General features: G+C 33.4%; 1 protein-coding gene across 1 annotated transcript in view; it reads left to right on the plus strand.

Annotated features, from left to right (window-relative positions):
- LOC117122510 (ubiquitin-like modifier-activating enzyme 6) overlaps positions 1–12,393 on the plus strand; it is a 67,418-nt gene that overhangs the window by 52,205 nt on the left and 2,820 nt on the right. Inside the window, exons 12-24 of the mRNA XM_033268098.1 lie at positions 382–459; positions 1,236–1,284; positions 1,740–1,769; positions 4,954–5,059; positions 6,476–6,671; positions 7,640–7,720; positions 8,114–8,242; positions 9,355–9,406; positions 9,943–10,006; positions 10,997–11,138; positions 11,241–11,245; positions 11,331–11,376; positions 11,679–11,894. Of these exons, the coding sequence (XP_033123989.1) occupies positions 382–459; positions 1,236–1,284; positions 1,740–1,769; positions 4,954–5,059; positions 6,476–6,671; positions 7,640–7,720; positions 8,114–8,242; positions 9,355–9,406; positions 9,943–10,006; positions 10,997–11,138; positions 11,241–11,245; positions 11,331–11,376; positions 11,679–11,894 (1,194 nt within the window). The remainder of the gene's footprint in view (positions 1–381; positions 460–1,235; positions 1,285–1,739; positions 1,770–4,953; positions 5,060–6,475; positions 6,672–7,639; positions 7,721–8,113; positions 8,243–9,354; positions 9,407–9,942; positions 10,007–10,996; positions 11,139–11,240; positions 11,246–11,330; positions 11,377–11,678; positions 11,895–12,393) is intronic.

The raw sequence follows: 12,393 nt of genomic DNA on the forward strand, positions 1-12,393 counted from the left end.
TTATTATGTAAGGAGAAATATTACACAAGATATTTAATTAATTTTATATGCATTTTAGAATTTATGTTACACATTATAGGTTGTGTTTTAATTGATTCTTTTATTTTTATTACACATCATAAATGAGAAAAAAAATAATTGCATAACTGCTGTTTAGTTGATATAAAAATATAAACAATGAATACATAAAGTCACGTATTGTGAAGAAAATCCCCACATGTGATTAGAATTTTTGTTTTAATCACCTGCAATGTCGCGTATTGTACATCCGGCATACGCGCTTAATTTGTGTATGCTTATTTAGGCTTTTGTGAATTTTGAATGTATCATGATTGTAAATTGACGTCAATAAAAGTATTACTTATTAATATTGTTTTCCAGATCACAATCACGGACAATGATCTGATCGAAAAGTCTAATTTGAATCGCCAATTCCTCTTCAGACCAAAGCATATCCAGGTAAGATTCAGAAATAAACAAATGTATAAGATGATACAGGAATTATACAAACAACAACTGCTTTTAGTAATAAATTTAGTTTTCAACGATTTGATCTTCAGTTTGTTTATGTTCTCTTATGTTAATTTAATTTCATTTGTATATTTATTAACAAACTTCCACAGTCTTATTTATTAACAACTTGGTTGATATACAGTAAGTTTGACAATGATAATTCTTATAGACTCTTGTCCAGACTATCAAAGTTTATTTGACAAAAGCATGTGACATGCCTAAATATAGTCATGATGACATCACATCATTACCATATATAGGAACATAATGACTATAAAGTTTAGAATTAACATTTTCCAATGTATATATTTATATATATATATATAAAGAATAAAAATTGTAAAATGTTTATTTTAAAAGGATAAACAATTCTAAAATGTATCATCAGTGGAACATCGTCGTACATTAAGGTGATTTCCTGATCTTGATGTTTTTCTTGAGTCTATTTTTCAGTCTATTTTTCACTTTTGTCATATATATATATGTATTTGTATTGGTTTAACTGTTGTTCTTTTGTATGGACATGAAATTCCGAAATAAAAGATGAATGAATGAATGAAATGATTACAGAGTCAACATTTTACAATGAGTTTGCCTTTAGATTCAGTTGTTTTTGTAGAAGTGTTGGTTGTTTTTATAGTACTCTCCAAATAAGCGATAGCTGTTTCTTTTTCTTTTTCTTTTTTTTTTTGTACTGAAAGTAATTTTGTCTATCTTTGTAGAAACCAAAATCAACAACGGGAGCTGAATCTGCCAAGAGCATTAATTCAGGTTAAATTCTTTGTACAGTATATTGTATCAATTATTAGTAATTGAAACAGTTAGCAAGTATATCAATTTATTTAATGCAAATTTCAATACAGAGAGTGCACTTTTTAAGGTGACAATAATCAGTATTTTCTGAATTTTTACCTGGATGAACCATCAATAATTGCCTTATGTATAAGTAGATAAATAAGAAATAATATTCTTCAGAAGGTTATGCTTCGAAGCATAGATTTTATTATATTAAATTTACAGTATTGTGAAAAGAAGATCTTGTTGTTCAGGAAATACAGATATATAGAATGTAGATAAACGCAAATGAGAACACCCCTTGAAATAAAATTGAACAGCCTTCTTCTAAAACCTGATAATCTTTTGAGGACATATTTATGGTTGCTTAAACAACATAATTCAAGTGCATAAATTGATAAACAATTAATATGTCAATATTTTTATTACAGACTTGAAAATTGTCGCTCATCAAAACAAAGGTAAACCTGTTTGATTTTACTCGAGATATATAATATTTAACACATTACAATATGGGGCTTACCATGCCAAAATGACCATTGGTGACCAGAACAAGAAAATTGACTTTTTAATATATTCATATGCTCCACATTGTTATAAGCTCTAAAATTATAAGTCATTTACTGGAATTGAATTATTATTGCCGAAGTTAAAAGTATATCGGCTTCTTTGTACTAAAGTATACAATAAAAAAAAATAAGGATCTGAACATGAATAAGGATCTTAACATAAATATCAATGGTGAATGTTTGAAAAGAGTACAGACTTGTAAGCATCTTGGTGTTTTGATTGATGAAAATTTGTCATGGGATAAGCAAACTGACCATGTCAAAAGTAAGGTCTTGCCAGGCTTATATTACTTAAAGAAATCACATGATTTACTCCCTCAGCATCTACAAACAATGATGTACAAATCGTTAATAGCCCCACATTTTAACTACTGTAACGTCATATGGGGGAGAGCAAACAAAACACTAAGCAAAAAATTACAAGTTCTCCAACACAGAGCAGCAAAGATAATTTTTAAAAAAATCACCCTATGACTTTAGCTCCCAAGCCCTGCAAGACCTTAGATGGATAAGCCTTGATTCAAAACTATTTCATAATGAAGATACTACTATGTACAAGATTTTTCATGGCAATGCACCTTCATACTTTAGGGATAGATTCATATTAAAAAAAACCACAGTATAACACAAGATCAGCAGATATCTTATATTTAGAAAAACCAAAAACTGAATACAAAAAAAGAGTTTTACCGTGGTGCTATGCTGTGGAGTAATCTTAATGACAATGTTAGAAATGCATCAAATCTAGTCAAATTCAAACAGTTTATTTTATCTTGAGTGTACAATTTCACTCTGTTTGCTCACCTTGTATATACTGTAAAATGATTTTTTAGTATTTATGTATTGTGTTTCTTAATCTTCTGTTTTTGATACTTAACTACTACATAAGAAGGTATAATGCACGCTCCAGGTATTGGGATACGTGCCATCGTGTTTGGGATTCAGTGTTTCGGCATTGGTTTTGTCATCATCAGGCATGATGATGACATGATTGATGTCAGAATGCTGGGTCCGGGCGTGCTGGTGTGCATTTGGTTGCTTGGAGAGTGTATTATACTTTCTTATCTGAGATTTTTTTTTTACTACTTTGTGTTTGCTTTTATTGTTTTATATTACTTATATTTATACGGCCTTGCACGGCCTTGATGAAAAACACCCTTTGGTGAATCAAGTTTTACCGTGTTGAAATAAAGTATTTATTTATTATTATATTGCTACATTCTTATGTTAATTACTCAGTTTAACATTTGTGGCAAAGACAAGCCAAACCAGTCACTCGTCGCAAATCCTGTTTTGGAGATAATGGCCAAAACATGCTGGAATTTCAAAATTTTGGAAATCTATTTTATTGCACTAAACTGACCTTTATATATCTATACATCATGCTATGCTGTTATTTTCCTCATTTTCAATGTTAAAACAACAATTTTTAACAATTTGGTGATGGTTTCTGCCTAAGAAATACCTGAAATCGTAAACTTTGAAGGCTGATTTCTCAAATATTGTTCTTTAAACAGTTGTATGTTTAAACTTGTGTAACTTCATAACGAAGTGTCGGATTTAAATGATTCTTTTACCATTTTATAGCTCTCATTCTACTGTTTAACCCTGTATTAATAACTAAAAATTGTTTTTTCCGACGAGTGACTGGTTTGGCTTGTCTTTGCCACATTTAGTGACAGTATGTTGATTTTGGGATGGCAAGCCTCATATACAGTAATATATTGTCATAAAATATCTTGTGTGTAAAAATAATCAATTAATAGGCTTCATATTCCTGAAATACTGTTTTAGAAATTCATTAGTGCCAAATTATAATATAAGTATCTTTTATAAATTATTATTTTAGCAAAAAACAAAACTAGCTATCAAATATGAATGTGTTCAGAATAACTTTTTTTCAAATATTTGAATGAATTTCATCATTTATAGTATATCCAATAGAAATTTATTATGTTATGTATTTAATAGAGTAGGTTACATGAGAATCAAATATTGAATCCTAACTAAAAAACATCAAAGAACAGAAGATAAAACCGACAGGATTACCGATGAGTGAAGTAGATTACTGCAATTCATTCTCAAGGTTATCCTTGAATGTCACACTTCCATCTATTGTAAAAATTCATAATAAATCTCAGGTGCCATAAATAATAAGTAGAACCATAACAACATAAAAAAGAATAATAATATTAAAATTTCAGTTCTGTCTTATTGGTTATCACGTACAGGGTAGCGATTTGATTTCCCAACCTCAAGGTCGGGGTTTCAATCCTTGTGTCCTTGAGCAAGTCGCTGTATCTGCATTGCTTGTCTCAAATATGTGCCTGGTGGGGTTGCCAGCTACTACTGCGCCAATATGGCAGCAACACTTAAGCAGGTGGACCCAATGACCAGGGAAATCAAAGTGCTTTGTAACCTAAAGGAAAGGTGCTATATAAAATACCAAGTAACAAATAACAAGGTATAATGAGAGGAGGAAGGGGGCCGCAACTTTAAAACAGGGGTTTCAATATACACTCAAGCCACTTGTGTCCAGGGACAATATGTTTTTAATTTATCTTGTCTCAACCTTGGAGTATAAGTGAGTACCTGGTAGGTTTAATATAAATTTACTGATTACCATTTGTTACATTACAAAAATTACTTCCCCTAAGAGTGTTTTTTTGTAGGCATTGTTTACAATATCTTTGTATTGCATCTAAAGTGCCTTTGGCAATTATGTGTTATGTTAGACTAGCTTTAATATTATAATTACACCCAGGATACACATCAACTCCAAAATACCCAGTACACTATTCCAGTTACCTGTACCTGAAATTATTAATTTTCTTTATAACATGTCTTTAATATAACTAAAGCCCTGCCCAGACTATCAAATTTTATTTAAAAAAACAAAACAAAAAACTGTATGCCCATATATAGTCATGATGTGCCTAATATGGTCATGATGTGATGGCATCAAGACTATATTTAGGCATGTCACATTCTTTTGTTAAACAAATTTTGATAGTCTGGCCAGGGCTTAAGATATTAAAAGATTATAGTATTTTCTTCCCTTTGTTTCTTTCCACAGTGTGTCCGGAGACAGAGAAGGAGTTTTTCAATGATAAGTTTTTTGAATCCATGGATTTAGTCGTGAATGCTTTGGACAATGTTGAAGCCCGACGATATATGGACAGGTAAGACAAAGATCAAAATATCATAATAAAAATGAAAATAAAATTCTACCTTAGATGTTAAAACCAACAGATGTACTGATTATGTTTAAATAACATAGAACAAACGTTACTCCGAATACAGAAATGGAGGCCATGATTTGACGTTTCAACCTTTATTGGGTCATTTTCAGTAATAGTGTACTGGGTACTTCAGGAAGATGACCCAATAAAGGTTGAAACGTCAAATCATGGCCTCCCATTCTTTATTCGGTGTAACGTTTGTTCTATGTTATTTAGGGGTTAAGATGTGATGATAGAGCTACAGCAACTACAGCAAACAATTATAATTTAACAATACAAACTTTCTAGCAACAAAAATTTGCTGAAATCTAAGTCTGATATTCTGTAATGCAAATATCTCATAATAAAACAAATGCTGATTTTCAAATTCTACATACTGTAGGTAGATACTGGAATAGAGTCCACATTAAAGTGAACATCATCATCATGTTGTACTGCCCTCGATCATCATAAATTCTTTATTAAAAGCAACACCTCATCTGGCTTTAGCCATGGCTATAGCCAATTGGATACCACATGTCGTTAATGGTTTAAGCGCTTTATAGCATCAAAGAGCCTAACATACATAATTCACTTCAATATTGCTTATGTCAGCGATATGTAAAGCTTCTGTAAAAAAACACGTGGAAAAAAGACCTTAATATTAAACTTAAGTATATTATTACTTTGGATGTGACCTGGTTTAAGATTTACAACACCGTGAATAACTTTAACTAGCTTTGAGAAGTGTGTTCTTATTAATTTCAGTGCAATGTTAGAGTATCAATTTTTTTGACTGAATAATACCATCTGCATAATTCTGAATATACATAGCATCCGATATCTTATATTAAGTATGTTCTTTATTGAGTGCCTGGGGATCGGAAAAGGTTTTGAATGTTGTAGAGCCGTTCAAGTTCCAATGCGTTTGAAGCTCACATTGGATCTTGAATATGCTGTGCATGTGGGCTTAATGGTGTCGTATCATATCCATATATGGGTATGATAATGACATGTCATGCTGATAACATGTTGAAATCACATGTACAGTTATTTGTTACATAAAATTTTACAGTTGGGATATAGCAGAGTGGTTCTATACAATGTGAGCCTTTAAAATTGAATTCTAAATGAATTTGATGATCGGCATCTTTTATGATGGTAGCATTAAAAACGTGAATAATCCTTTTATATTTTGGCGGTAAGTTTCTGAAGGGGTGGTTCTTAGTAAATATATTCATATTATGAGACTTACAGGCACCAATGCATTTTAATTAGTGTTCTTATTGTAATTCCAATAGAACAAGCTTAGTGAATATTAAGTTATCATTTATAATAACTTCAGCTGACACATAGATCAACCATTTTATATTATAGCCGTTGTGTAGCCAACCAACGGACCTTACTTGAGTCAGGAACTATGGGTGCCAAAGGTCACGTACAGGTCATCGTTGCAAATATGACTGAATCATATGGAAGCCAGCAGGACCCGGTAGATGAAGATGTTCCTTACTGCACACTGAAGTCATTTCCAGCAACCATTGAGCATACAATACAGTGGGCTAGAGATAAGGTACAGACTTTTTAAAATATATAAAGTCGGACACTCACAGCATCGTATGACGGTTGTACATCCGTCGTAAGACAAATCCAACTCCGTTCCCTGTGAGCGCTAGACGATGCTATGCTATACGTCTGCTGATTGTTTGTAGCAGTCTGAACGTATAGTCGTTAAAAAGGATCCATTGCGCACACGTCGCGGCCTTGCATTCTCCATAGAATTGCACCTGCCGATGACCGTCGAAAGCACTGAGTGCTCAGCTTAAGGCATTTGGTATTTAGCCAGTAGAACAACTGTTTGTATACGCTGTATAATGATTTAGTGAGGGTGCACTTTAAACCCAACCCATGAACAGGTATTTGAGTTATAGCTGGTTAAATATACATACTTAAAATATGATTATGGTTTAACTTAAAGATAAATAATGTATTTTACTTTATTTATTATGTTATAATATCTTTTTTATTTTTAAGTGGGCATGATTACCTTACCTTAATCCTCTTCATAGACACATAATCTCTAACTTGGACGGTCTTGTGCCAACCAGTTTAGCTCATTCCAGGTTTTTCTGTACTTCTCCAAGTTGATTTTGGTTTTCCCCTACAGTACTTCTCTTACCTTCCGGTTACCATTTTAGGACATGTTGGGTGTGGCTTTTTTTGTCCAGTCTAAGTATGTGACATAACAAATTTCCCCTCCTTCGTTTGACATTGGCTTGGTTACTTAAAAAAATAATTTAATTTATTTATGAAGTTATAATTTCTTTTTACTTTGAAGTGGGCATGGTTATATCACCATATTTGATGAAACTTCTATATTCAACTGCCTGTTTAATCACACAAAAAATCTAGAATTTAAATCATCGAAACTATTGTCAACAGAAAGAAATGCCCCAGTTGCGCAAAAGTCTAATGTTTCTAATAGACAAAAATGAAATACAGTAATAATATTACATTTGTTTATGTTTTATTTCTCTCTAGTTTGCTAGTTTCTTCTCTATCAAACCAACAACATTCAACAAATTTTGGATAGAAAATGGTAATGCAGTAACTGTTCTACAGGTAAATTATAGTTTGGCCATTTTTAAAATATTATTTTGAAAAATGTTGATGCTCCTATAGCATACTGCTTAATGTTTGTTTCTGTATACCAGCATATAAGAACTAGTCTAATATTTATATATCTGTTTAGTTTGTGAGGAAAGTATTCTGTTGGTGGAGAATAAGACTTGTAATCTGCATTAGTAATTAGAGGGTCTTGCATTCTAACCGTGATGGGGACGATACATCCAAAAAAAAAAAATTATCTTTACATCTTTATTAATGAAGCTGTTTCCCTATTACATGATTTATAATATAATATGTATATTTTTTAGATGATTGTTTATATAATTGTTTTTGTCCCTGTAATTATAAATTGATATAGCACATGTAAATATTTTCATCTGACCTTAGAAACTAGAAGCAGGAGAACAACCTGAAGGGGTTATACAAGTGGTTAAATTTCTGGGATATCGACCAACAAATTGGAATGAATGCATCGCTACTGGCAGGAAAAAGTTTGAAAAATATTTCAATCACAAGGTAAATAGTAAACATTTTTTTTTAAAGAATTGCACTTGTAAAATCGTGTGTCTATAATTACAGATAGATTTGATAAAATATATACCCTGTTTTTTGTACAATAGGAAAAAACACTAAAGAATTCAATTAATACATAGAGTAGCTCAGTTTCAAGTTAAAAAATATCATGTGTTTTACCTTTCAAAGAGATAAGCAGCAATCTTCTTCTAGTCCATACACGAGTTCATACATACTCAGTCATACTTGTCAATTTAGTTCTAAAACTTGACGATATGATTGTTGTGTATAGTGCTTGGAACAGAGCCACAACATGAACGCTCCTTTCTTGACCCCAGCAGTAATGCCGGTGGGGAGTCAGGAGTTTGTGGGGTGGGGGGGGGAGAGATTTTTTTCTAACATAATTTTGGGCCATTTTAAACCTAAAATCTTCTCTCTCCCCCCCCCCATGAACCCCATCCGGAATTTTATTTCAAGGTTGTAGGCCATCCTGTCATTCTGAACCCCTGTTGGACTAGTTGTTCCCCTTGTTGGCAAATATTTGGAGCCACCGATAATTGAGAAGCAAGGGAAAACATTGCCTCAATACATTTTCAAAAATACACACACGAGATAAAAAGTTTACTATAATTATTCGTTCAGCATTTTCCCATGAAAGGGATTTTTTTGCTATTGGATTCCTTCCGGGTGATCATGTGGCATTTCCACAGTTCATGTTGTGCTTCTGTACTTTTCTGGAATGAATGAATGAATGAATAAAGGAATGAAAGGAAAAAAATTCCAAAATCTAAACTGCTGGGATTTATAGTGTACATTTGGTGCTGGAAGCATTTTATCAAGACAATTTTCATGGTCGTAGACACAAACATTTTTTCCCAGGCCTGGAAAATACTGCCTCTCACTACAATTTAAAAAATAAAAATATATACACATATGAGATAAGAAGTATACAGTAATTGAAGAAAAGCAGTTCCAGATGTAATAAGTTGGTGGAATATTCCATTGTAAATTGTCACTTCTGTGACTGAAGACATGTACATAAAAATGTATTTCTATTTTGTATTATTTCACAATTGAAACAATGTAACTAGTTTTTTTTCTCATTTTTTTGGTAGGCACGAACTCTTCTGCATATATTTCCTAGGGATAGTTTGCTGCAGGACGGAAGTAAGTCTTAATAATCTTAAATATTTAAACATCATAAAATATTTACAATATGGCTAACCTGGGACCTGTGGGCAAGCAACAAACCATGTTACAACATATTCTGATGCTTGAAATAGGTGCTTAACCTTTTTTTATTTGTGGGAGGAGGGGGTGAGGGAGTGAGGTGGAACTTAATGCTCCTACTTTACTTTCAAAGGTATGAGAAATTTTCAGTGTAGATAACTATATATACAAGCAATGTAATTTCTATGCAATTGTATAAATAACCATTATGTTTATGTCTGTACCTTCCAAAGGTTTTTGTACCCAAACACAGACAGTATATTTTTAGTAATACAAACAAGTTAAATATTCAATCATGTTTGTCAAATCAAACCACCTTTTTTCTTGGGATGAAACATCAAAATATGACATGAAACTGACGAAACTGTGAATAATTAAACATCTAATTCCATAATCCAGTGTGTTAATGTTTGTTCCATGTGATTCAATTCTGTGCTGTAGTGTGTAGAATAACAAGTTAATGTGTTTTTCAGCACCTTTCTGGCAGTCACCCAAGCGGCCACCAACACCGCAAGTTTTCGATGAGACAAATGATTTGTAAGTTCATCATTTCTATGTCTCACTTCTTTCACCCTTTATTCAATTAATAACATTGTGTTTCCAGAATAACTCTGCAATTATTTCCATCTGTTAAATTGTTTTAATGTGATCAGATTGTCCAGGGGTTGAAAACTCAATTTCAATAAAACGATATTGAGTGGAGTTGAATAGCTTGGTCGTTAAAATGCTCACTTTCCAATTACAAGGTCGTGGGTTCAAATGTTGTCAGATACCAGGAAGGTGACAAAGTTGCGATGATCAAACCTTAGGCCCCAGGCCATAGTCTTAGTTGGTGTTAGCCCTACTAATATATTGTCTAGTGAAATTAATACTAAATATGGGCAGCGACTAGTATTGGCTGCAAAATTAGAGATTGTTTATGGATGGATTTATTCGGTGTAAACACCAAGGATAACCCATGAAAGTCTAGAAGATGATTTATTTCCAGAGGGGTCCTTCTGGTGGTAATTGGGCAGTACCCCGAGAGACAATCCCCTACTCTTTTCCGAAGAGTGTACATGCACTTCAGCCCTCCAGCTGAAACACAAGGAGAGCAGAGATGAAAATTGTTCCGGAGACCTAGAGATCTCTACGGTTCAGCACACACACAGTAGCTACCACCAGATTAGCCGACTGAGCTAAGCTGCTCTCAACTTATTAGTTGCCCTTATATTGGTTTGTGTGCCAGTTGTCAATTATCAATCAATCAATCATCAGTCAATCATGGAATTTATATAGCTCCAAAATCCATCAATAATTTTCAAACAGCAAACTCTTTAGACTATTCTTGAAATTGTCAACAGATTGGGACATCCTCAAGTCTTGAGGAAAAGAGAATTCGACAGACAAGGTGCAGCACATGTGAAAGCTCTTTTTCCAAAAGACCCCAGTCTGTGTATATAGAGGAGTTGTTGATTGGAAGAACGTATTTAATTAAATTTAATTTTTTCATAGTAACAAATATCTTCACATTTTGCATTTCTGCAGACATACATCATTTGTGATAAGCGTTGCTCGTCTTTGTGCATTCATAAGTAATATTCCTGTCTCTGGCCAAGATTTGGAACATACCAACGTGATTAGCATTATCCGATCAGTACAAGTACCAGAATTCATTCCAAAGTCAAAGGTTAGTCTATTTTAATAGATAGGATATTGTATTTCTTTATATACAATAACCATCTCAATCTTATGTCATTTCTAGACAATTTTTACTTGTCTCTCACTGCAGACCATGTGTAAAAAAATATCTTGAATCATTTGTATCATATTCAAATCATCTCACAATAACTAGGTCACATGGGCATTTGTAATTACGCAGAATTGTCCCGGCAATAGCAACCACGACAGCTGCCGTTTCTGGCTTGGTAAGTCAAATAGTGTAGGCAATGAAGTTTTTACCAGGGTTTTCAACAATCTTGAGTATAAATCTTCTATTTTCTGCTGGAAGAATTAGAAGCAGTGATGTTTAAGTAGAATGATTACTATCATAATCGTAACATTTTCTTCACCTATATGCAGCCCCTATGTTCTGAACCCCCTGTTAGAAATGTTGGATCCCCTGTCAGAAATCACTACTCAGCATATTTCTGGAACCACCACTGATCTACAACTGCTGTATTTTGATATACTGTATGTCTGACAGCTTTTGATTCATTTTTATTTGTAGGTGACACTTGAACTGGTTAAAGTTGTTAAGGCAGCCCCAATAGAGCATTACAAGAATTGTTTCATGAATCTAGGACTGCCTTTGATCATGTTCTCTGAGCCTGGCCAAGCTATGGCGACACAAATCAAACCTGGTTTGAAATTCACATGCTGGGATAGGTGGACTGTCAAAGGAAACAAAGATTTTACTTTACAAGATTTCGCCAATCATTTTAAGGTTAGTAGCAGTGCAGTGTATTGTTAAGCAAGTATTTTGCTTAAACTAAATAATCTGACACATTATGATTTAGTTATGGTTCTACCAGTCAAACCCTGAGCATGGCATTTTTGAACCAGCACCATTGTGAAGGCTGTAGTTTTGCAGTGCTCTGCCTTACTACTCAGCCACCTGATGTAGTAGAGATAAAGAGCAGTAGGTGTTAACATGTGATAGAGGGGTCAAAGTGAATTGTGTAAATATAAAATTTGTGGGCCAGTAGAGAATTAATAGATGGCCAGTGTCATGGTAGAATGGATAATATGGAATAAAAAAATGTAGGTATATAACGTGTGTTGAGGGGGTAATATATAGTGTGTGGTTGAAAACAGGGTCGTAGCCTGTATAGATATGGAAGCCTGGTTCTCACGAGAGCCCTTGTATCCGGATTGGGAGCTAACCGTTAGCGCTGAGCGTTAGCACCTGCGTGAGAACGGCCGATCGGTTAGCACTAACCGTT

The sequence above is a fragment of the Anneissia japonica genome, unplaced genomic scaffold (assembly GCF_011630105.1).
Source record: "Anneissia japonica isolate Jap-2015-1 unplaced genomic scaffold, ASM1163010v1 scaffold1889_len2455224_cov183, whole genome shotgun sequence".
Lineage (NCBI taxonomy): Eukaryota > Metazoa > Echinodermata > Crinoidea > Comatulida > Comatulidae > Anneissia > Anneissia japonica.